The sequence below is a fragment of the Triturus cristatus genome, chromosome 3_2 (genome assembly GCF_964204655.1).
Source record: "Triturus cristatus chromosome 3_2, aTriCri1.1, whole genome shotgun sequence".
Lineage (NCBI taxonomy): Eukaryota > Metazoa > Chordata > Amphibia > Caudata > Salamandridae > Triturus > Triturus cristatus.
In genome coordinates, this window is record NC_140584.1 from 1,002,682,094 (window position 1) to 1,002,708,357 (window position 26,264).

Genomic DNA, 26,264 nt, shown 5'->3' on the forward strand with positions numbered 1-26,264 from the left:
AAGGTCCATCAGAAGTTCCATCAAAGTTCCATCAGGTAAGGGCCATGTTGATTCCGTCTGGTGCCTCGTGTGTCCCTGACTCCTCCACAGCCTCACCATCGCCGGCGGGGGATCACTGTGATTGTGACTAACTGTGGGGAACCTTCGCTTACCTCTTCACAGTCCGATGTGCGGCCGCTCACCGGCAGGTCTTTCCCCCCCTCACTCGCTAAACCCCAGCCACTCACAGCATCGGCGGGGAATGTGTCCCAATCTTAGGTAGCCTTCTCAGCCACGCACGTCTCAATTCCTGGGTGCACCCAGCAGTCAACCCCGGTTACGCACCCCAGGTCTCCTCCCTCTTCAAGCCACTGTTTGGGGCAGAGTCGTCAGCTCAGGGCTAAGTCTCGGGCCCGCCAGCACTCACCGCAGGCTCTGGTTTCCAGCCACACTCTGGTGCTGCTCTTCATGCTGCGCGCTGCAATCTCCCCTCCTCACGGCCTCTCACCGCTGCCGGCCGCAATTCCCCCAAAGCTTCGCTTCTTACTACATTGTGACGGGGGAGCCCCTTTAGAGCAGCTGCGCGGCTCACTTTGGATGGTACTCGGGGTTAGTGGATGTTTCCTTGCGGGCTGGGGGTTAGTGGATGTTTCCTTGCGGGCTGGGTGCCAGCGATGCTCCGTGTGTTCAGGGCTGTACCATCGGAAGCGGCAGCTCCACTTCTGCTGCAGGAGCTCATCTGGGGTGCAGAGGAGGCAGCTCCGGGTCTCGCCGCTCCTACGATGTAGTCTCCCGGGGGGCCAGCACCTGATTTTGCGGCACCCGCTCAGTTACACAAAAAAGCGGGTCTGCTCCTCTTCCAGCACCATTTTGAGGCGCGATCACCTGGCGAGATTTAAGCCGATTTCATGGCAACTAAGTAGTTTGGGGGAACGGTGCCCACAGAGGCAGACGCTCACAATGCTTCGATGAGTTTTTTTCAGATGGTTTTGGTGTGTTGAAGCACCACGCTTGGTTGCTGTGTGTGGGGCTTCCATGGAGCTTCAGCTCCGAGCAGCCATGATGGAACCGGCTCCTCCTCGAAGACAAAGTCTGCTCTTTGTAAAACCATGTGAAAATGTTCTTACAGTATGTAGAGATTTAGCTCTCTCAGATCTAAAATAGGTCTTAGTGAATCGTCCTTTTTGGGGATGAGAAAATACAGAGAGTAAACCACTGAGCTTTGGTTCTACTGTATGGAAACTGGCTCGATTGCCCCGTTTATTAGGAGGGACTGGACCTCTTGTTTAAACAAGTGTATGCGTTCTGGAGCTAACTTGTGAGATCGTTATGGAATGTTTAGGGGATTGCTGGTAAGCTCCAGGCAATAGCCATGTTGGATAATTCCAAGCACCCATTTGCCTGATGTTATAGACTGCCAAATTGGTGAAGTCTTCCCTAACAGGTGTGGTATAATCGAGGGAAGCGTGGGTAAGTCACTGTTTGTTGGGGGAGGGGAGTTACGTGGTGTGTTGCCCTTACCTCTACCTTTGAAGTTGTTGCCCCTATAACCTCCTCGAAAGAAAACTCTGGAGGGAGAGGACTGGTTATTACCTTTGTGAGTGGAGGTATTTTGATCTGGGTGGTTGATTTTGACCCTCCTCTGTAGAAAGAGTGACGAAAAGAACCTCTGTTGGGTGCAGTTTGAAGTGCTCCCATAGATTTAGCGACATCAGGGTCCTTTTTCATCTTTTCTAACGCCTGGTCAACATTAGGGCCACATAAGTGTTGCTTATCAAAGGGTGTGTTAAGGATTGATTGTTGGACCTCAGGTTTAAAACCTGAGATCCTTAACAACGCATGTCTCCTGAGCCTGATGCTGGTATTAATCTCCCTAGCTGCGGTGTCTGCAGCATCTAGAGCACATCGAATAGAGGAATTGGAAATGAGCTTACCCCCATTTACTAAATCCTGTGCTTTAGCCTTATGCTCATCTGGGAGGTATTGGAGAAGTTGTTCCATTTCATCCCAGTGTGCCCTGTCATACCTAGCTAAAAGGCCTTGGGTATTTGTAATGTGCCACTGATTTGCTGCTTGAGCAGCTATGCGCTTGCCAGAGGTGTCAATTAGTTTGGACTCCTTATCTGGTGGAGGAGCATCCCCCGAAGTTTGAGAATTCTCGGCCTTATGAGCCTTTGATACCACTAGGGAATCTAAAGGCAATTGTCCTTTGATAAAGATGGGGTCTGTAGGAGAGTTTTTTTATTTTTTGTCCACTCTAGGAGTGGAGATGCGTGCTCTGACTGGGTCTTTAACAATTTCGTCAGCATGTCGCATCATGCCTTTAAGCACTGGGAGTGATTGTGATGACCTATGTGTGGAGGCTAGTGTCTCAAACAAGAAATGTTCTTCTAGTGTTTCTTTGTGGAGCTCTACACCATGGTGATGTGCAGCCCTGGCAATGAGTTCAGAGTGTGAAGCACTGTTGTCTGGAGGAGATGGTTTGGTTGGGTACAAGTCTGGATTGGTGTCACCTGGGGGAACCAGTGTGTAATCTGTCCATGGATCTATTGGAATATTAATCCCCCCCCATCATCTGCATCATCACCGTCATGATGAGACTGAGGAGAATCTTGAGGTGTAATCTGCAAAGGATTCTCAGGTGTTGACAGAGGTGCTGGAGGTGGGGGTGATGGAAAATGAAAAGGACTTGTAGGCACAGTTTTTTTCTTCAAGGAGATTTTGTAAGAACTGTCCTCTTCTTGAAGCTTGCGTTTCTGTGGTGGTTTTATCTGAATATGACCAGTATCAGGGTTAATATGCAGTCTTTTTTGCTTTGGATCGGGTGTTAATGGAATAATGTACACTTTCAGATCCAAAGGGGTATCTTTATGTTTCGGTGCTGATGTTTTCGGTGCCGGTGTTTTCAGTGCAGACAGAGGCTGGCCTTTCGGCAGGAAAGATTACAGCTCCAAAGGTAAATTCGCGTTCAGCACAGGAGATTCCGGCTCCGAGCCGGGCTTATGCTTGGAACCGGAGGCTTTCGGCTCTGAGGAGGGTTTTTGTCGACTTGCTACCGAGCAGAAAGGCTTGACTGGTGGTGTCGGTGCCGGGCCGAGGGTGGGGCATCTGAAACGTCATCTCGGTGCCGACCTTAGCCAAAAGGCAAAGGTGGTGCCGAAGCCTTCTGTTTTTTCAAGTTAGTTTGTGGGGGCAAGGGGTCTTCAGTACTTACATCACCTTGATCTTGTGGCAATTCTTCGGCGTCACAGTCGATCTGGAGATCTGAGCCTGAATCTTGTTTGGAGAAGGCTTCCTCCTCCTCCTCAGCCGCCGAAGCATCGATACCTTTTTTGTCGGAGTCTTCACCTAAGATGTCCGGCGTGTCGTCGATTATTTGATGCTGTATCTCCCGACGTCGAGCCCGACGTTCACCAAGAGTCTTCTTTGATCAAAACAATCTGCAAGCGTCACCATTTTCTTCTTTGTGCTCGGGTGACAAGCACAAGTTGCACACTTCATGTGAGTTGGTGCGCGGATATTTCCCGTGGCACCGAGGACAGAATTTAAAAGGAGTCCGATCCATAGACTGAGAGCTAACCGAGCGTGGTTAGGCCTTTGAAGGCTTGTGCACCGCCCGACCTTTCTTGGCGCCTACGTAGCCAACAAAGAGCTGGTCATCCACCCGGAACTGATGTGTGTGGTTTAGGTAGAATGAGCGCACACGTTTTGGGTCCAGACGGTGGAGCCTCTCTTCCTCTTTCGAGGGATGCAGAGGCGGAAAGAAGGTAGGCAAAGTGATGGTCTGCCCGATGTAAAAGGCAGTGACAACCTTCGGCAGAAAAGATGACGGGTCCTTAGAACCACTTTGTCCGGATGGACAGAGAGAAAAGGAGGTTTAGAAGAAAGAACCTGGAGCTCACTCACTCTTCTGGTAAAGGTGATCGCCACCAGGAAAGCTGTCTTTAAAGTGAGAAGACGAAGAGGACAGTTGTGAAATGGCTCAAAGAGAGCACACATCAGATATGTCAGAACCAGGTTCAAGTCCCTCTGAGGCATTATGAAAGAAACAGGAGTAGTTTCTTTTCTGTAACTCCAGTTCTGTAGTAGGGGATCTCTGTATATAGTCATAATCTAGTGAATAGAATGGCAAGCCCATCCCCACACAACAACGGCGGCGGAGAACACACAAGACAATACCACTACTGTGCGAACAAATTTCGCAGCGACGCCTGCCCAACCTGAGCATCTGCCCTGGCATCCGTGTCCAGACAGTAATGCGCAGCAAAGGTATGGACCGACTTCCAAGTGGCCGCCTTGCAGATTTCCGCAATCGGAACATTACGCAGCAAAGCCGTCGTGGCAGCTTTGCCCCTGGTGGAATGAGCCTTAGGTTTACCCCCCAAGGTCTAATTAGCCTTTTGAGAACACAATTGTATGCAGGACACAATCCACCGAGAAATGGACTGCTTAGAGGTCGCGAGACCGGTCCTGACTGATCCATAATTAACAAACAATTGATCTGACCTACGAATATCCTTGGTCTTATCCAGATAAAATTTCAACACCCTCCGAACATCCAGGGAATGGAGAGACCTTTCCGCTGGTGAAGAGGGATTCTGAAAGAACGTAGGTAAAGTTATGGACTGGTTGACATGAAAATCAGAGATAACCTTAGGAAGAAATTTAGGGTGAGTACGCATCACAACCTTAGCAGCATGAAATACAGTATAAGGTTCTTGACAACATAATGCCTGAAGTTCACTCACCCTGCGGGCCGATGTAATGGCCACTAGGAACGCCGCCTTCCAGGATAGGTGCTGCAATGAAGCCTTGTGAATGGGTTCAAAAGGCTCCTTCATCAGTCTGGACAGCACCACATTCAAGTCCCAGGAAGGCGAGGGAAGTCTGACAGGAGGAAACACTTTCTTCAAGCCTTCCAAAAAATCCTTGACCACAGGGATCTGAAAGAAGGATGTCTGTGAAGGGCATTTCCTGTAAGCAGTCAAAGCAGCCAGATGAACCTTAATGGAATGGACATCAAGGCCAGACTGCGCCAAATGTAAAAGATATGGAAGAATGACATCTTCCTTACATGTCGTAGGATCAAAGTTCTTGGACTTACACCAGATACAGAACCTCTTCCACTTATAGGCATAGGACGTCCTAGTGGAAGGCCGTTTAGGCTCCTTCAATATGTCCATACAATCTTCTGGTAGATTCAGATGGCCATATTCCACTATTTCAGGAGCCATGCCGCCAATCTCAAAGACGAGAGGTTGGGGTGCACCATCTGCCCCCCGAACTTCGTGAGAAGGTCCGGCCTGCACGGCAACCGTATGTGAGGAAGGAGAGACCGGTGAAGTAGGTCCGTGAACCACCACTGTCTGCGCCATTCCTGGGCGATCAGGATCATCCGCGCCCTGGACTGGGACAGCTTGATGAGCACTGCCGGAATCAGGGGAATGGGTGGAAAAGCGTACAGAAAGCTGTTCGACCAATCGATCCATAACGCATTCCCCAGCGTCCCCCGCTGGTAGTACCTGGATGCGAAGCAGATCTACGTCTGGAGTCCCCCACCTTGCGAAGACTTCTCCTAGTACTTCGTCGTTTATGACCCATTCGTGGTTTTCCTGAATCAGCCTGCTCAGTGCGTCCGCCTGAGCATTCTGTACCCCTGGCAGATGCGTGGCCGTAATCGTCAGTCCTCAGGCCAGAAGCCAGTGCCAGATCGCCTGCGCCTCCTGCGACAGAGTGCGCGATCTCGACCCCCCCCCTGCTTGTTGAGGTAATACATAGTGGTTGTATTGTCCGTCTGAATCAGCAGTGAGTTGGTCTGGAAGGACGGAAGGAAGGCCTTCAGCGCCAGGAAGACAGTTCTTAGTTCCAGGAAATTGATGTGGTATGTCGATTCCAACGGGGACCACTTTACCTGAATCTGCAATTCCCCGGAATGTGCTCCCCAGCCTTGGAGAGACGCATCCGTCACGACACTGTACGTGGGAATGTCCTCGTGGAAGGGAACCCCCCTGAGGAGGTTCTCCGCCGAGCACCACCACTTCAGAGACTGAAGAGCATGTAGAGACAGCCGTATCTTGTCGTCCCAAGAACCTGTCCTCTGATCCCACTGATCCTCCAAGCACTCCTGCAGTGGTCTCATGTGCAGCCGTGCGTGAGGCGTGAGGAAGATACATGAAGCCATCGATCCCAGCAGTGAAGACACCTTCCTCACTGTCGTCGATGGCGCTATCCTGAGTTCCTGGGCCTTCCGAAGGAGTGATAACCGTCTCTCCTCCGAAGGAGACACGCTTGCTGACCGCGTATCGATGGAGGCTCCCAGGTACTGAATGCACTGGACCGGAGTTGGAACCGATTTGGACATGTTGACGTGTAACCCCAATTTGCGCAAAAGAACGCACGTCCACCGGAAGTGTTCTTCTGCTTCCGAGAAGGATGAGGCCTTGATCAGCCAATCGTCCAGGTACGGGTAGACAAACACCTTGTTCTTCCGCAGGTGTGCCGCCACCACCGCCATGCACTTCGAGAAGGTCCTGGGCACGGACTTCAGCCCGAACGGTAGTACTGTGTATTGATAGTGATTGGCACCGACTTGGAATCGCAGGAACTTCCTGTGCTTCCGAGCAATGGGCACATGGAAGTACGCATCCTGTAGATCTATGGCACAGAGCCAGTCTCCCCGTTGCAGCTGAGGGTAAATCTGATGCAACGATAGCATGCGAAACTTCTCTCTGCGAATCCATTTGTTTGCCTGTCGCAAATCCAGAATTGGCCTGAACTCGTTCTTGTCCTTCTTGCGAACGTGGAAGAACCGAGAGTACAGACCTCTTCCCCTTTGAGACAGAGGTACCTCTTCTACCGCCTTTTTTCTCAACAAGATGTCTGCCTCCGCCTGGAGCTCTCGCAGCTGAAATTGAGAGCTTACCGGCGGAATCGCTGGAGGCGGGCTGATAAACCGAAGACTGTATCCATTGCAAACAATATTCAGCACCCACTTGTCCTGAGTAATTTTTCTCCACTCTGCCGGAAAAAATTGAATGCTTCCCCCCACTGGAGTGGGTAACGGTTGAGGGGGAAGTAGTCGCTCAGGGCCGAGACCCGGCCGGGCCCTTGGTAGTGGTAGTAGCCTGCTGGCCTCCTCTACCCCTCTGGCGTTTCTGGAAGGGCTTCCGGAACTGCTGCTGTTGGTGCTGCTGCTGTCCCGAACCATGCCCACGCCCTCTGCCCGTAGACCCGAACCGCCTCTGGAACGGGCGCTTCTTCTTATCGGCCTTCTCCAACCCGACAGCCGTCAGGGTCTCCGCCTCCGCCTTCATGCGGGCCACCTCATCATCCGCATGTTTTCCAAACAGGGTTTCCCCCGAGAAGGGCAGATTGGCTACTCTGTGCTGAGCCTCTGGCTTGAGCGACGTCAGGCGCAGCCAAGAGTGACGCCTTTGATGGACACCATGACAGTAGGAGTGCGCCGCCAACAAGGAGACATCCGCTGCCGCACTAATGACCTGGTTCGAAAACAGCATGCCCTCTCGCACCGTTTCCAGGAAGTCCTCCTTCCTGTCCCGGGGCAGTAGGTCCGCATACTGATGGAGGGACTCCCACAGGGCCCGGTCGTAACGTCCCAACAGCGCCCCCGCACTTGCCGCCTTCTTGGTGGTAGACGCGGTCCCACACACCTTCCTGCCCGCCGAGTCCAGCCAGCGGCTTTCCTTGTCGGGCGGGACCTTCGATGAAGGTGCAGTCGCATGCTGCTTCCTCGCTGCCGTCACAATGACAGAGTCCGGCTTCGGGTCCATCCGTAAAAAGGCAGGGTCCGAGCCCGGGGCCCGAAACTTTTTCATGAGCCGTGAGGGAGCGGATTTCGTCACCGCGGGGGTGAGGAACAACTCCAACGCGGGTTCCACCAGTCCCGGCACTAGAGGTAGCAGGGGGCGAGACAGGTGCTTTTTGTGTAGAGTCTCGAATATCACTGACGTCGTGGGTGTCGGTACCGTCACCGTGATGCTCAACTTGGCTGCCCCCCTCAGCAGCACCTCCTGGAAGGAGACCAGATCATCCACCGGAGACACCCTAGCCCCCGGTGAGTCCGACAGCGTCGGTGAGAAATCCCTTGCCGAGGACCTTGTGCGCGACCTGGACCTGTGCCTCCTATGGCGTCGTTCCGATGTCGACGACAACGACCGTCCACGACTCCGCGACCTTCTCCTCCTGAAGGAGCGGGAGCGCGACCTCCTCGGCTTTGGCCTGTCCGCCGGTCTAGCCGGGCCCGGCGACCGCGGGTGTCGCGGCCTTGGCGTCCCCTGCGGTGGAGTCGGATACCTGGGCAGGGAGACCGACCGTGGTGGAACCGTAGGTGGCCCCAACAACGTGTGAGGTGGTATAGGCGGCGGTGGGGGCAGTGGAGGCGGTGACACCGGCGGCAGTGGTGGAGGGGGTGGTGGTGTTGGCAGTGGTGGTGGTGATGGAGGAGGAGGAGTCGGTGGCGGAGGCAGTGCTGGCAGAGGTGGAGGAGGCGGAGGTGTATACACCACGGAGTACACCGATCCCGGCGACTCCGTTCCTCTCTTACTCCTGGCGTCAGGGCTCCCGCTGCGCCGTCTCGACGTCGACCTCCTCGACGTCGACCTCCTCGACTTCGACCACCTCGACTTCGACCTCCTCGACTTCGACCTCCTCAACGGCGATCTTCGCGACGTCGATCTCCTCGACGGCGATCTTAGCGACGTCGATCTCCTCCGTGACGTCGATCTCCGTGACGTCCTTCTTCGTGACGTCGATCTCCGACGTCGACGGCGACCGCCGCCTCGACGCCGGGTGTCGGCTGGTTCGCGACGTCGAGGAGCCCCTCGACGGCGACCTTCTTCTCTTCGCCGACGGCGATCGGCGACCTCCCCTCGACAGCGAGCGCCGACGCCGGGTCCGATCCTGACGCCGATGGCTTGATGGCGAAGTCGACGGCGTCGTCGCAGACGATGCCGTCGACGGCGGTCTGTTCAGCTCCTTCGACGTCGATCGTCGACGCCGCTTCTCCCCAGAGCCCTGGGGAGATGGCGAACAGACTGTAGTCATCCCCCTCGACGACGCCCTCGACGTCGACGGGGAGTGGGGACGCTTGCTGGTCTTCCTGCCCCTGGGGAGCCCCCCAGAGGCCTCAGCATGGGCAGAATCAGCCCCTCCAGACCCACCTCGTGCCTTCAGTCTTCTGTCCTCCAGGACCTGGAGCCTGATTTTCATCCTCTCTCTCAGGGTCCTGGCTGAAAAAGAGCGGCAAATCTCACACTCCTCCGGCACGTGGGACTGGGGAAGGCAGACGATGCACACCCTGTGAGGGTCTGACTTAGCCTTTTTCCTTTCACAATCAGGACACTTGTCAAACAAGCCAGGCATGCTGACAACACCAGAAGGAAAGGACTTTACTAACTACTATTACTTGAAAAGTAACCAATAAACCCTTGAAAAGGGAGAGCTCAATGCTCCAGGGTCCTGCTAGCAGGAGCCGGAAAAAAGAACTGACAGTAAAAGGGACCTGCTGTTCATTCTGGGATACTGGGAAAGTTCTGGAAAGTTTTCTTAAAGGCACAGTATCCTGTTCTGAGCCACATAATGGCAGCCTATGGGGCTTGTCTGTCCATTCCTTCCTCTCTATCATTCCAGAGGCTTTTGCTGGGAGAGGCAGGGTGTTTTTCCCTTGTGGAGAAAAGCTGGACAGGCAGTGCTGTTTGTGGATGTTGGTGGAATTCTAGTTGAAGTACTGGACAGTGTAGCCTGTGGGTATAGGCTGCATTATCTGTCTTTAAATTAAATTCTCTCTTAAAGGTGGATGCAGGTCTGCATGATTTGACACCTTAAGAGATTATTTTTTATTGCTCCGGGGTCCCCGCACATGGGCGGGACTATTCACTAGATTATGACTATACACAGAGATCCCCTACTACAGAATGCCTTTTAAGAATCTATTTACAACAGGGGACGTGAAAAGGGAAGGCTGATCTAAAAGCCGTACAAAGGCTGGAATGGCCGAGAGATCGCCCTTGATAGTGCCCAGAGCAGAGGCCGGCTGGGCCAAAGAAAGAAGGAATAGAAGGACCTCTGAAAGAGGGGCAGAAGGGAGATCCACAGCCTTTGCTGTGTACCATGCCACAAACTTATTCCACCTACAGGCGTATACCGTCTTTGTGGAGGGACGCCTGGCTGCCAAGATTACATCACAAACTTCAGGAGGCAGGTCAAAAGACATCAACTGCCGCCGCTCAATCTCCACGCAAGGAAGTGGAGGCTGGACAGGTTAAGGTGGAAGACCGTCCCCTGTTGCTGCGACAGAAGATCCTCCCGAAGAGGCAGTCAGATCAGGGGAAGCGATAGCCATGCTGAGTAGCTCGGGATACCATACTCTTCGAGCCCAGTCCGGAGCCACAAGAATGAATTGGGCCGGGTCGCGCTTGATCTTCTTCAGCACTCTGGGTAGAAGTGGTATAGGGTAAAGGCGTATAGTAGACCGCAACTCCACTCGCGATGAAAAGCGTCGCCTAGTGAGTGCCACCTTGGAAATTCCAACGCGCTGAACTGATGAAATTGCGCGTTCTCTTCGGTGGCGAATAGATCTAACCAAGGCTCTTCCCCCACTGCTGAAAGAGACCATGCGCCACGTCCAAGTGCAGACGTCATTCGTGATCCATCATGCACCGGCGGCTGAGTTTGTCCACCCTGGCGTTCAGAGAACCTGCCAGGTGTTGAACCACCAGGAAAATGCCCTGATGTTCCAGCCATGTCCAGAGACGCAGAGCCTCCTGACATAGGGTCCACGACCCCACCCCGCCTTGTTTGTTGCAGTACCACATGGCGGTGGTGTTGTTGTCCGTGAACACCTACACTACTCTCCACTTGACAGAAGAAAGGAATGCTTTCAGTGCAAGTCAGATCGCCCGAAGCTCTAGAAGGTTGATATGGAGCCGGGACTCCGCCGGAGACCTGAGTCCTCTGATCTCCGCCTCCCCCATGTGGCCGCCCCATCCCAGAAGGGACGCGTCCGTCATCCACTGTGTGTTCCGGCTGGAGAAGGGAGAGGGATCTGCCATTGACCCAATCGCGATTTGTGAGCCACCACTGCAATTGTTGTGCAATGCCCTCCGAGATCTGGACATGATCGGACAGGTTGCCCTGATGTTGTCCCCACTGGAACTTCAGGTCCCACTGCAGAGCCCATATATGCCACCTGGCATGATCCACCAACAGGATACAGGAGGCCATCAGACCCAGTAGCCCGAGGGTCATCCTGACTGAAACCTGGGATAAAGGCTGAAAGATCGGAATCATGCCTGAATATCTTCGGTGCCCACCAAACCACACAAGGCCACCGACACTTCCAAGCCGAAGCCCATCTCGGCACCGACCAAAAGAATGGAGGGTCCCAAGCCGGTGTCTAAACACCAAACAGGCACGGAAAAACCCAAAAAGTCATCGGCCCGACACCTTCGACGCCAAAGGACCAAATTACCTCACCAGAGCTATTCACACCGGATCCATTACAAAAAACTCACTAAGGATCCAAAAACTGGACAGTTGACACTTTCTACTAGAAAGAGACACTTGGAAAAGTCTGCTCCAACCCCAACTCCACCTCCTAAGAGGAAGGACTCTGCTACCTCTCCATTCAGAATACCTTCCCCTCCTCCTCCACCTCCTTACCCACCTCCACCCCCACCTCATCGCTCTCCCACTCCGTCTCCAGACGATGAGGATCCTGGGGACCCATAATATGATACAGGGGATGTGCCACAAGACCCCACCTCTACAGGATCTCCAGATCCATGGGACGATTACCATATGCCAGATATCCCCAACCTCCCACAAGACAATATTTACCCTTCTAGACCATCTCCACCAGAAGATTCATTAGGGTTTAACCATCTTCTGCAAAGAGCAGCACATTATCATGGCGTGGACATGCATAATGACCCTGTAGAGGAAGATTTCCTCCTAGATAAATTCGATACTACACAGAGGTCCACCTCCATACTGCCCATGCTCAAAGGGGTGGTAAAACATGCGGCAGAAGTGTTTAAAGACCCAGTTAGAGCCAGGGTCCTTAACCCACGTATCGAGAAAAAGTACAAACCTGCTCCCTCAGATCCATCTTACATCAGAGGACCAGCGCCACTAGATTCCTTAGTGGTCTCTACAGCACGTAAAAGGGCAAACTCACAAGCGTCAGGTGATGCACCACCACCTGACAAGGAGTCAAAACTGTTAGATGCTTCAGGCAAACGCACAGCATCCCAGGCCGCCAACATATGGCGTATAGCAAACACTCAGGCACTGCTGGCCAGATATAACAGGGCTCATTATGATGAATTAGAGAGCATAATGCAACATCTCCCTGAAAAATATAAAAGTAAAGCCAACGAGTTATTTCAAAAGGGTAAAACAATCACAAACACCTCTATACGTTGTGCCTAGATGCAGCAGACACAGCCTCCAGGGCCATTAACACCAGCGTCCTTCTCCGCCGCCATGCTTGGCTAAGGGTATCTGGTTTCAAACCAGAAGTACAAGCCTCCATCCTTAACCATCCCTTTGACCAGGAACATCTATTCGGACCAAAGGTGGATGAGGCCTTGGAAAAAATGAAAAAAGCCACGGATACCGCTAAATCCATGGGGGCCTTACAGTCTCACCCACCCAGACGCTCCTTTCGCCGCTCATCCTTTCGGAGTGCATCCAGAGGCTACTCCTCAGACACAGCGTCCACATCCTACAAATTCCCCACTCAGACCACCTTTACCAAAGGTTACCAGAGAGGCGGCTATAGGGGTAACAACAACAAAGGCAGAGGCAAAACAAACAACGACCGTTCTGCCACACCTACTACCCAATGACTTCCCCCCCGCTCTCCCCAGACCATTCCACTCCAGTCGGGGGCAGGCTCACAAATTTCCTTCATGTCTGGGAGACCATCACCTCAGACAAATGGGTAACCCAAATAATTCGGTCAGGATACTGCCTGGAATTAACATCTACCCCCCCAAACATTCCACCCAGGCAACGCCCAATGTCATAAGAACATTCCACATTGTTAAAGCAGGAGGTAATCTCCCTCCTACAAAAACAAGCAATAGAACACGTTCCTCTCAATCAACAAAATTTGGGGGTTTACTCCCTATATTTTCTAATACCAAAAAGGGACGAGACTCTACAACCTATTCTAGACCTCCGGCCCCTAAACACATACATACATTCAGACCATTTTCACATGGTAACGCTTCAGCAGGTACTTCCGCTCCTCTCCCAGAACGATTTTCTCACCACACTGGACTTAAAAGACGCATACTTCCACATTCCAGTACACCATGCTCACAGAAAGTACCTCAGATTTGTAGTGGACGGACAACACTACCAATTCAGAGTCACAACAGCACCAAGGGTATTTACCAAGTGCCTAGCGGTGGTAGCGGCACACCTCAGAAGACAGCACATTCACGTCTTCCCATACTTGGACGATTGGCTGAAAAAAGCCACTTCATACAACCAATGTGTACACCATACCGCCACCACAATCCAACTACTTCACCAACTAGGCTTTACGGTGAACCACCAAAAGTCCCATCTAACACCATCCCACATAAAACAATACCTCGGTGCCACCATAGACACCTCAAAAGCAATAGCCTACCCCAATCCCGCCAGGATTGCAAGCATTCAGGCTTTGCGACACAAATTCATACCTCAACACTCCCTTCCAGCACGCGTGTTTATGCAACTAATAGGGATGATGGCCTCTTGCATTTTTATAGTGCCCCACGCAAGACTCCAGATGCGCCCTCTCCAGGAGTGCTTAGCGCACCAGTGGAACCAGGCCCAGGGTCAACTGACAGACCTGGTGTTGGTAGACGGTCGCACCCATCGCTCTCTGCAGTGGTGGAACACCACAAACCTTTCCAAAGGTCGACCGTTCCTGGACCCGGTTCCCCAAATAATACCAACAACGGACGCATCGCTCTCCGGCTGGGGAGCTCATCTATTACACCTCACAGCACAGGGCACATGGACGCCGCAACAAAAGTTACTCCATATCAACCATCTGGAGTTACTAGCAATCTTTCTAGCCCTGAAATCCTTTCAAACACAGATTTCAGGCAAGGCAGTCCTCATTCGCACAGACAACATGACGGCCATGTATTATATACAAAAACAGGGGGGCACACACTCTCCACAGCTCTCTCAATTAGCACAGAGCATATGGGGATGGGCAATTCCCCACAAAATCTTTCTCTTACCTCAACATGTCCCAGGAGTCCAAAACACCGTGGCAGATCTGCTCAGCAGACAGACACAACAGATCCACGAGTGGGAACTTCACCCACACGTTCATCATCCGTTCTTTCAAATGTGGGGGCATCCACAGATAGACCTCTTCGCCACCCACGAAAACACAAAATGCCCAAGCTTCGCCGCCAGATACCCACACCCACTGTCCAAAGGAAATGCGATATGGATGAACTGGTCAGGCAGATTTGCGTACGCTTTTCCGCCTCTCCCACTCATTCCATTAATGGTGCGAAAGCTACAACAGCACTCCCTCACACTAATCCTAGTAGCTCCAATGTGGGCCAGACAACCGTGGTACACCACACTGCTGGAACTCTCGGTAGTACCACACCAAAAGCTACATCTCTCACCATGCCTCCTAACCCAGAACCATGGAGAGATCAGGCACCCGGACCCAGCTCAGCTCAACCTTGCGATCTGGCTCCTGAAATCATAGAATTAGGGTACCTAAACCTTCCCCCTGACTGTATGAACGTCATCTGAGAAGCTAGACGCCCTACCACTAGAGCCTGCTACGCTGCCAAGTGGAAAAGATTTGTGGTTTATTGCCATAACAACACAATCAATCCTCTAGACGTGTCTATACAACACATCATATGCTACTTACTCCACCTACAAAGGTGTAATCTAGTCTATACATCCATTCGGCTACACCTCGCAGCAATCGCAGCTTACTTACAAAATAGGCAGCACCTATCACTTTTCAGAATACCTGCCATTAAAGCCTTCATGGAAGGCCTCAAAAGAATAATTCCCCCCAGAATACCACCCTCACCTGTGTGGAACTTAAATATCGTTCTCACAAGGCTAATGGGGCCTCCCTTCGAACCTTTGCATAAATGCGAACTGCAATTCCTCACATGGAAAACAGCTTTCCTTGTAGCCATCACTTCCCTTAGAAGGGTCAGTGAGATACAAGCACTTACCATACAGGAACCTTTTCTTCAAATGCACCAGAACAAGGTTGTTCTCCGTACCAACCCAAAATTCCTACCTAAAGTCATTTCCCCGTTTCACCTAAACCAATCGGTAGAACTATCAGTATTTTTCTCGCAACCACAGACCGTGGCAGAGAGGGCTCTACACACACTAGATGTCAAACGAGCCTTATTCTACTACATCCAGAGAACACAACCTTTCCGTAAGATCAAACAACTGTTTGTCTCTTTCTCTCCACCACACAAGGGCAACCCCATCTCAAAATCAGGGATAGCTAGGTGGATTGTAAAATGCATCCAGATTTGCTACCACAAAGCAAAACGAACGCTTTCCGTTCCCCCTAAAGCCCATTCTACACGAAAGATAGGGGCTTCCATGGCATTTCTGGGCAACATTCCACTAGATGATATCTGCAAAGCAGCTACATGGTCAACAACGCACACTTTCACTAAACACTATTGTGTAGATGTGCAAATCAAGCAACAAGCTAGTGTGGGCCAGGCTGTACTAAAAACACTATTTCAAACCACTGCAACAGATACCGGTGGTCGCCGCTAAGGTTGGGAACTGCTATATAGTCTATGCAAAAGTGTGTAATCTGCAGCTCATATGCCTCGAACGGAATATGCTACTTACCAGTATGCATCTGTTCTTGGCATGTAGAGCTGCAGATCTACACACGCCCACCCGCCTCCCCGGCTACCTGTATCTGTTCCAGTTTTTATCTTATTTAGATACACACACATGGGTTTCTTCACTGTTATTACTACGCTCCATCTTTCCCTGCTGGCGAAAAACAATCTGAGGATGGAGCCGAAGCCCATGCGCAATACGATCCAAAGGAGGAGTCACCGACCTTGTGACTTCCAAAGACTTTCCAAGAGGAAAAACAAACTGCAAACATCCGGGCCCAACACCAGATGGCGATCTATGCAAAAGTGTGTAGATCTGCAGCTCTACATGCCAAGAACAGATGCATACTGGTAAGTAGCACTTTCCTTACTTTGGGGGTACATCCATGAAGCGATGGTTAAGTCAATATTAATATGAAGTTCGAAATCTTCCTCCTGTGGTTAGGAAATGCAAGCTCATTTTAGACCTGCTTTTGACAGGGTTCCTGAAGCAGGTGTTACTCCTTGCCAGTCAGAATGGGACAATGTTTTGTTGATTTATGCTAGACTGCTGAAGCAAGAGCTCCGATTGCCAAATGACAGTCCATAACAGAGAGAATAAAGAAGAGAAGCTGGCTTACCATATATTTTACAGCTAGTAATGTTTTTATTTTTTTAATATTTGTATGCTTTACGGCTGCCTAGAGAGCAATTCTCACTGCTAGTCCAAAACATTACAGAAATAAATCTGGACAGGATAAGAATGAGCTGTACAGGATGCATTATATAGAGCTTCTAGTTCTTGCATAATTGCATGGATTGAGGTGCACTGGCAGAGCTGTGCATAGTCACAGTTCTGTGGTATGGTGTGCACTAGTATGCACGCATGAGTGCTATAAGTAAGAAATGAGATGCACTGGCAGAACTGTATGGGGTTCGGTACAAGGATAGCACAAGCTCAGAGCTATTAGGATCTAGTTTTGGGAGAGAAGTTGGTTGCAGGTCAGACTGAAACAGTTTCATGAATGTAGCAGTAGTAGTTCACTTTGCTCACTGTATGACCACCTCTCCTCCACTATAAAATACAGTATCTACAATCTCAAAGGCGTCCAGCCATGCTCAGGTGTCAGCACCTAGCCGTCCAGTCATGCTCAGGTGTCGGCAACAGGGTGTCCACCAATGCTCAGGTGTCTCCACCTGGCCATCCAGCCACGCTCAGGTGTCACAACCAGGCCATCCAGACATGCTCAGGTGTTGGCACCTGGGAGTTCAGCCACACTCAGATTTCGGCACCTGGGAGTTCAACTATGCTGAAGTGTCTGCACCTGGGAGTTCAACCATGCTGAAGTGTTGGCACCTGGCAGTCCAGCTATGCATAGGTTGGCACCCAGCCATGCAACGAATGACTCATGCTGCTGCAGGAGTATACTGACAGACTCCGTTGTTACTGCATGGCCACACTGCCAACCTCAGGTTCTGGCACCTGTCCACCCAAATCCAGCTAAGCCCAGGTGCTGCCCTGGGCCACCTGGCCCAGCAGAGTACAGGAGAATAGCCAACTGCCTAGCTACATGCAGGTGTTGGAACCTGGGCACATTCACAGCCGCCGGCCAGCCCAACCTAGGTGCTAGCATCTTGCCGCATCCCTGCATGACAGACATTGGCACCTGGGCAGTTGCCCAGCCGCTTTAATGGCGCTTAGCCTCCAAGCTCAGCCTAACTGGTGGCACCTGGTCATCTACGCCCGGATACGAACACTTAATCTCTAACCTCAGCTTCAGCGCAGAATCCCAAACAAACTCTGCAATTGCCATCTAATCTATCAGCTGAGATTCCAAGTAGGACTGTGTTTAGGAACCAGCTTTGACCCCTCTGGTTTTGGGCACCATGTCTATCGAGAGAAAGTATTTGTAATTAATGTCCCTGCTGGGCCAGGGTGTTGGTGTGCATGGATTATCAACTATGATGAGGTGATGATGCATTACTTTCAAATCCAGTCAGGAGGCTAGAATGTTGCATGCTGTCCAAACCCACCATACTGGAACTCGGTTTCTCAGACCACAGTGCAATTTATTGAAGGCTGGACAGAACGAGCTTGGTAAAATGATTTAAATAGATATGGGCATTGCAATGATTCTCCAAAAATACTCCTTGTGCAAGAATAAACTGACTTACTTGTGTGGCCAGGCTCAGGACTTGCTGTACCAGTTCTTGAGTTTCGGAAGGTTTCTTCAAGAACAGTTTGACAATGGCTGTCAAGAGAGTAAGCTGCACCTGGAGTAAAAGTAAGAGGTCAAAATGTCACAGTTCAGAATCTGTTTTATCATAATTTCACAAGTTGGAAGGCTTTAGTAAGACATCAAAATATAGGAAGCCCTGGTTCTGTATGAAAGGCACCAATCAATCCATTATAAAACCCTTTGTTCAAAATAACAGCAGCTACTTTTCTTAACCAGCAATCACAAACGTTAAAAACACAGGCATTAGATTCAATGTCGAATTGATGGTCTCTCTATGCTCTTATCCACTGGAGAAATACCTTCAGAATAAGTCAATAAAATTAAAGTGTCCTAATATTCGCCAGAGAGACTGTTATTCAAGGACTTTGCATAGATCACCTAAATATTTTATCCAACACCATTAGACCTGAATTTAATCATGGGATACCTACCTTCTTAGTATGAACTGAGTGAATGCATATTGCGCTCTTACTTTTCCTCAGGCACTTACAATCACCATTAATCACGGGGGTGGTATGAGAAGACAAGACAGAAGAAGCAGCACAGCACTCCACCACTGTAGCTTCTGCAGAGGAGGCAGAAGTCCTCTCTTGCTGATCCTCAAAGAAAGATATTTGGATACTTCCTTCAGCATTCTTTCTGCTGGGTTCTTTTATGGAGAACTGGGCGAGTTCTAGTGTTTTCATTTACTGGGTTTTAAGGGGTTCAGGGATGTTTGCGAATGAATTGGAATTTGGGATGTTTTTGGACTTTAAGATTGGGGGGTCAACTTTCCCTTTCTGAGAAGGATTGCTCTAGATGGTTGAATGGGATAGTCATGCCTCACTCAAGTTGTTCTTGGTGTCCATTCCTTTGGTGTGAGCGTACTGGGAGTCTAACATTCCTTTCTAGCAGATTACTCAATATTTCACTCAATCTGTATTCCAATTCAAAATGCATTACTGCGGTGGGCTCTTGGAGGCAGCCATGTGTTGAAAATAATGCCGATTTCCTTTCTGCATCATTTAAGTCTAGGGTAATGTGAACTCGTTTGCACCTCCTCATGCTTCTGAACCTCCAAGCTAATCTACATTTAGGTATATTTATGAAGAGTGTTTGATGAGCCGGTCTCTCTGTGACTTCGCAAGTATCTGAGGTAAAGTGACAGGAGGATTTACTAGAACTACAGTCAAAACTGAACAATATACGACATGCAACAGTTTAGAAAGTCTCATGTATGAAACATCAATTGATGCAATGGCAAGTAAGTGATACAGGAGAACTCTTCAAGAATGAATTTCGTAAATGGCACGAGGATATTATTGAAATTTAAGTCAGAGTCCTATGCATCAAATATATTTCAACACTTCATCCTAGTAAAGATGCTATCACAGATTCAGCAGAATTTTAGAGAGTATTTTATTATTGGTTTGAATGTTTCCATCAGTATTGCCCCAAGGGGAAACAGACTGCTGTCCATAGCACGTACAGGAGGACATTTTACATAGTGTAAAAGGTGGGGTGGGCAGAAAACTACGCTCCGCCAGCGTAGCATATAAAGCCAGCCACCCCTGCTCCTGGCCCAATCCCTGCTTCTGAAAGCAGCCAGGCCGGGGAGAGCCTTCCCGGCCCCGTTGTCCCCTGTCTCCAGCGCCCGGACCCTCAGCTGGCTTGCAGGATAGGGGCTCCCGCACCCCGGGGCCTGCCGGACGGAGGAGGAGCCCCGGGCCAGGTCCCAGCTTCCGAACCCTAGCCAGGCCGGGGAGAGGCGCCCCGGTGGACACCCTTCCCCAGCGCCCGGACCCTCGGCTGGCTTGCAGGACAGGGGGCTCCCGCACCATGGGACCCTGGGACAGGGCACAAGCCCCGGGCCCAGGCCCAGCTTCCGAACCCTAGCCAGGCCGGGCAGAGCCTCCCCAGGATCCGGTGGAACCCCCGTCCCCAGCGCCCAGACCCTCAGCTGGCTTGCAGGACGGGGGGCTCCCACTCCCTGGGACGGAGCACAAGCCCCACGCCCGGGCCCAGCTTCCAAACCCTAGCCAGGCCGGGGAGAGCCTCCCCGGGCCCCGGGGGACCCCCGGTCCACAGAGCCCGGACCCTCGGCTGGAACCAAGAAGGCTTAAGCCCAGGCATCGCGGTACAAAAGGGGGTGGTGATGGACGGAGCATCAGAACCAATCAAACACTCACACCCAGTCAACAGATCTGGGTTTGATCCATCACCGTTCTTTAGCCTACTCTGCCACCCCAGTTCAAACATGGCCATATGCAAATCAGTCTGACCCTGTGCCTCATGGGAACAGGCCAGCCCGAACTGCCAAGCCATGCCTTCCCTGGACTGGAAACAAGCTTCCTAGGACCGGTTTCTGGCATTTCAGCCGTCTTCAGCCAGGCTTGCTTGAATCCAGTGGCAAAGTGAGCAAGGGACTCACGTCTGAGCATACCCTGCCAACTTATGGCGAACAAAGCGGTACAAAAGGGGGTGGTGATGGACGGAGCATCAGAACCAATCAAACACTCACACCCAGTCAACAGATCTGGGTTTGATACATCACCGTTCTTTAGCCCACTCTGCCACCCCAGTTCAAACATGGCCATATGCAAATCAGTCTGACCCTGTGCCTCATGGGAACAGTCATCGTCATCTCCCCGACGGCCTGCCCGGGGAGCCCATTTTTCTCGACTATTAAGCCCCCCACGTAGTGGGGCTTTCCAGAAGCTTGGAGAAGGACAAAAGTTGGAGTTAGCCCGGCCGCAAGCCCGCAGGGCCATCTGGTCACCCAGCCCGCAGGGCCATCTGGTCGCCCGGCCCGCAGGGCCATCTGGTCGCCCGGCCCGCAGGGCCATCTGGTCGCCCGGCCCGCAGGGACATCTGGTCGCCCGGCCCGCAGGTCCATCTGGTCGTGCAGCCAGGCGACCAGATGACCCGGGACGACCCAGCGCCCGGATGGCCTGGGAGGGTGCCGTACCTAGTCACCCTTGCAGTCCAGCGAGGGTGGCCAGGTGCTCCGAGGCAACCACTCGGGAGGTTCCTTCCCCCGGGTCTGCCACTGCTCACCTCTCTGCTAGACTTGCCCGGGAGCAGCCGGAAGGGGAGGCCCGGCCAGCCCAGGCCATCTAGTCACCCTGAAGACCCACAAGGGATGGTGGCCCCCCATCCCCGCATCCCGGTGGGGCAGGGACGGGAGGGGGGGCCCCCGTGCCGGAGGACACGTGGTGGAGGCAGCCTCCCGCAGGCCCGCGTTACCCCCTCCGCATCCCTCCCGTCGGCCCGGCAGCAGAGGGACCCACCCCTGGGTGTGGTGGAGGAGGGCGTCCGCGGACGCCCACTCACAGAGAGACAAAAGCTTGGCTCAGAGGATGACTTTCAATAGATCGCAGCGAGGTAGTTGCTCTGCTACTTACGAAACCCTGACCCAGAATCAGGTCATCTACGAATGATTTAGGACCGGGTGCCCCACGAACATGCGGTGCACTAAGGGCGATGGAGGCGGCCCCCTTCCGTCCGCGCTCTGGCCCCCAAGTGAGCAGCGTTACGCACCGGCCCCTCGAGAGAGGCCGGCTATCCCAGGCCAACCGAGGCTGCACAGCACTGCGGTATCGTTACGGTTTAGGGGGGATTCTGACTTAGAGGTGTTCAGTCATAATCCCACAGATGGTAGCTTCACCCCATTGGCTCCTCAGCCAAACACATACACCAAATGTCTGAACCTGCGGTTCAACACATCCTCATTAGGGTGAAACTAACCTGTCTCACGACGGTCTAAACCCAGCTCACGTTCCCTATTAGTGGGTGAACAATCCAACGCTTGGTGAATTCTGCTTCACAATGATGGGAAGAGCCGACATCGAAGGATCAAAAAGCGGCATTGCTATGAACGCTTGGCCGCCACAAGCCAATTATCCCTATGGTAACTTTTTTGACACCTCCTGCTTGAAACCTAAAAAGTCAGAAAGATCGTGAGACCCCGCTTTCACGGTCTGTATTCATACTGAAAATCAAGATCAAGCAATCTTTTGCGCTTCTGTCCTCCCTGAGCTCGCCTTAGGACACCTGCGCTATCGTTTGACAGGTGTACCGCCCCAGTCAAACTACCCACCTGCCACCGTCCCCGGAGCGGGTCGCCGGGTGCTTGGAGCCAGAAGCGAGAGCCCCACAGGGCTCGCCCCCCCGCCTCACCGGGTAAGTGAAAAAACAATAAGAGTAGTGGGATTTCACCGGCGGCCCGAGGGCCTCACACTTATCCTACATCTCTCCTGTCTCTTCACAGTGCCAGACTAGAGTCAAGCTCAACAGGCTTTCTTTCCCCGCTGATTCTGCCAAGCCCGTTCCCTTGGCTGTGGTTTCGCTAGATAGTAGGTAGGGACAGTGGAAATCTCGTTCATCCATTCATGCGCGTCAATAATTAGATGACGAGGCATTTGGCTATCTGTACCACCTCGCGGTGGCTCATTCTGGGTTATTATGCTGCCCATCAGCGTCAAATCGGTTTTGCTTCCAACAATACAACATTTGTTCGCTCCGGAGTACAGCCACATTTTAAGCTGTTCTCACTGGAACTGGGGTCACTTATAGGCCAGAGATAGTACACCCTGCAGTACTATTCCAACAATATAAAATTGTTTAGCAGGACATCCATAATCAATGCAATATGTAGTGACTATGTGTATGTAATTATTTGAGACCTATTTTATTCAAGACGTTTCAATAATCATGATGTACACATTTGTATCTAAATCATTATAATATAAGCACAAACCTATAAAAATCCACATCTATAAATTGCACATCTAGTATGAAAATACATTTCTATAAAACTTCACATCTATAAAATCCACATCTATACTAATTCTTGTATCAACTATTAACTATTACGTGACTGTTGAAACACATGTAAATATTAGTGAATCAACATTTAGGCTAATACGTTTATTAAAGTGACATGTGTGCTGTACTATAGTGTACATCTCAGTGTTTGACCTGAAATTTAATTGTCCATGAATACTTGGCACATTTTTAGAGTGTCCATTAATAAAGTCAGGCAAACATTCTTCTTGAATGGGAACGACATTTGCAGACCAAGATCAGCCAGAGCAACATCATTACATTGAGGCCAAATACCCCGACATCCGACAATAAAGCCATGAAAATTTACAGTTTTACAGTTGGTAAGATCTTTGATTTGCTGTGATAGATCCTGATAGTATTTAACTTTACTATCATACACTAATTCAAGGGAATTCTGTGAGTTTTCATAACGAATTGAAACATCAACCACTACAGCAGTACCATTTTTGGTGAACACTACATCTGGTTTTCTTAGTTCACCTTGACTATTTTTTACATGAGGTATGTCATCCACCCACACCTTTTTGCTCTATAAATTAGCAATTCCAACACTTTGTTATGCCTTTTTATTCTTATGTCCTTGGTTTTAGGACATGCACCTGAAATATGTGAAATTGTTTCACACACATCTTTACAGTATCTACAAGTAGCAAATGTACGATTTCTTCCCCTAGTGATGGTTTCTCTAGTATACAGGTCATTTGCTCTCAATATCAGCGCAGCTATGTATTGATTTTCTTTTATTTTATTATGTTTGCTGATCCAAAAGTTTGAGGTTGGATTACTTGCTAAGTATTTTATACCATCACCTTGGACAGGGAGATTTGCCAATTTCTCAAATTCCTCTTTCCTCCAATCATATGTTGCTACCAAATTCAATTCATGACTCAAAAATCTACTGTCTAAAATGTTGAGTTTGTGTGTTTTAATGATGCTATAAATTTTTTCATTGAATACTTCTCCTGCATACATGAATGAATGAGCTATGTACAGATCTGGAGCTTCCCTGAGATACAATAAGTTATTAACTTTGTTCAGACCAATTGTCGTACATAACTTTGGAATACTGAGGCCCCCAAAGGATCTTTTCGAATACAGGAGACCATCACATGTGTATGCAGGTAGGTGTAGAAAATGTTTGACATACTTTCTAATTGTTTGATCCAGAATGTTTAAAGTTTTCGCTTCTGTTCCTGTCATTTCCAGTTTAAATGACAGTTTAGGGATCAAGTATTGACACAATATTTCTATTTTCTGTGTGGGCTTAAGTGGTAGATTGTCAAGTTTTTGAGCCCAGTCAACAAGAATCTCATTAATTTTGTTGTTGCTTGAATGGCCAGTGTGTGGATCAAAGTTCAGTCCGAGGTATCTCTCACTTTCTCCTGGATGGATGTTTTCAATGTTTTGTTTTTCAAATTGCCATGGTTTACAGTTGTTGACCAGGATCTTATCTTTATGGCGACTTATATAGAATATATGTGTTTTTTTTCACATTAAGTTTTAATCCTGTTGTTTTACTGAATTTTTCAATGATTTTCAGATTTGTACTCATTCCTTCCCAGGTGTTGCTGAGTACTGCGATGTCATCGGCAAAGGCCAGAGCGGTGATTTGCTTGATGAGATCATTGGAGCCGAATGTGAAGCCCTTGCCTTCTTTCTGAAGATCACAGATCAGAGGATCCATGGCAATATTAAACAGCAGTGGGGATAAAGAGTCACCTTGATTAACTCCTGACTTCATTGTTATTTCTGGAGTTGTTTCATTGTTTTTTCCCTTGAAAAATGTTGTTGAGTCAGTGTATAAGTCTTTTATTATGTCTCTGATGCATGATGGAACTCTGTGTCTTTCAAGACTCTGTAGAATATGACCATGGCTGACAGAGTCAAAAGCTTTTGAGATATCTACGAACACCACTGCCAACGAGCTCTTGTTCTTTTGTGCCCCTTTTATAATGTTTTGCAGAAGAGTCAGATTTTCGAGACAACCTCTCACCTTCATGAAGCCTTTTTGTCTCGTATTTATTTCAACGAAAAATGTGAGTCTTTTAGTTAATATTTTCGTGAACAACTTCATGAATGCCGTACCGATGGTAATTGGACGCCAATTACTTATCTTTTTGAGTTCGCTAATCGGTACATTCTTAGGTATTAGTATTGACCGGTTCTTCTTAATACTATCTGGTACTCTTCTCATCAATAACCAAGACGATAAGATTCTGGGTAGCAGTCTTGGTTGCCTGCTATGCACTTTATTTAAGTCATTCAGACCAATCTTATCAGGCCCCACTGCTTTCTTTAAATCTGATTCATCAAAGGCTTTAGTTACTTCGAGCAGTGTAATTTCTTTACACAGACTTCCAATTTCCCATTCATCTGGTATCCGGTCAATTGGGATGAATTTGGGATTTTTCTTGTTTTCTTTTTCAATTATGTCTTTATAGTATTGGAAGATTTCATCAGCACTAATTTGACAGGTGGCATCTTCTGCCCCATCAGTGATTATCCTGGCAATTTTCTTTTTGTCTTTTTGAAACATTGCCTGGTATTCTTTGTAACTGCCCTTTGCTTTTGCATATTTTTTCTTGTGTGTCTGATTGAGCCTTCCATTTTTCTCTGGTATCTTGTTTTGTACAGAGGCAGTCTGTTGCTCATCTTGAGCAGAGTTCATAAGTTCATTATCGGGTTCGGTACGATTTGCTGGTACAGGACTTATATAATTGGTGTTTTCTGATATATAAGTCACTATCTCATCCATCAGATCCATAGCAGCATCGTGATGCTGGATATTTTTGGTGTACTTCTCGATTTCTGTGATTCAATGATTCAGTTCATCAAAGTTTTTTATTTTTAGTGCTCGTTTCCGATTGATAAAGTCTCTGCGCCTTTCTGTTACTTCTACGGCAATCTCTGGTTCATCGCAGGAGTCATTCTCAGAGATATTGGATGCTTGCAGTACATCCTTTGCCAATTTTTTGCTCTTATCTCTTCTATCTCTTCTTTTTTCTGCAATTTGTTTACTATTTTTGTGGTCAAAATGCGGAACCATCAGCGCATTAATGTTTCTTTTGTTCTCATACACTTTTTCCAATTCTGCTAATAGCAGTATTTCCTCCTGTGACCATAGATTTGATGGTTTGCTGCTTGCTAGAGCTGCTAGTCTAGCCTCATTTGGCGCTCTTGGATGCGCGTGCCGAGCATGTTGTGAAACTCCAATCTTTGTTCCAAATCTGAGGTCACAGAAGCTGCACAGGAATGGCAACTCTCCTTTTTGAGGTCTTCCTTTACATTTTGCATAATGGCATGCAGTATTGTGGTATTCGGCTTCTTTGTCACATTTTGAACAATACGT

At 49.8% G+C, this 26,264-nt stretch overlaps 1 protein-coding gene and 1 pseudogene across 2 annotated transcripts in view; both read right to left on the reverse strand.

The window, feature by feature from the left end:
* Positions 1 to 26,264, reverse strand: part of AP2B1 (adaptor related protein complex 2 subunit beta 1) — a 575,856-nt gene that overhangs the window by 236,348 nt on the left and 313,244 nt on the right. For both annotated transcript variants that reach the window (XM_085649631.1, XM_085649630.1), the window contains exon 12: positions 18,024 to 18,122. In XM_085649631.1, coding sequence (XP_085505757.1) covers positions 18,024 to 18,122 — 99 coding nt within the window. The remainder of the gene's footprint in view (positions 1 to 18,023; positions 18,123 to 26,264) is intronic.
* On the reverse strand, positions 21,409 to 22,386 carry LOC146858989 (28S ribosomal RNA; annotated as a pseudogene; the record flags this gene model as incomplete).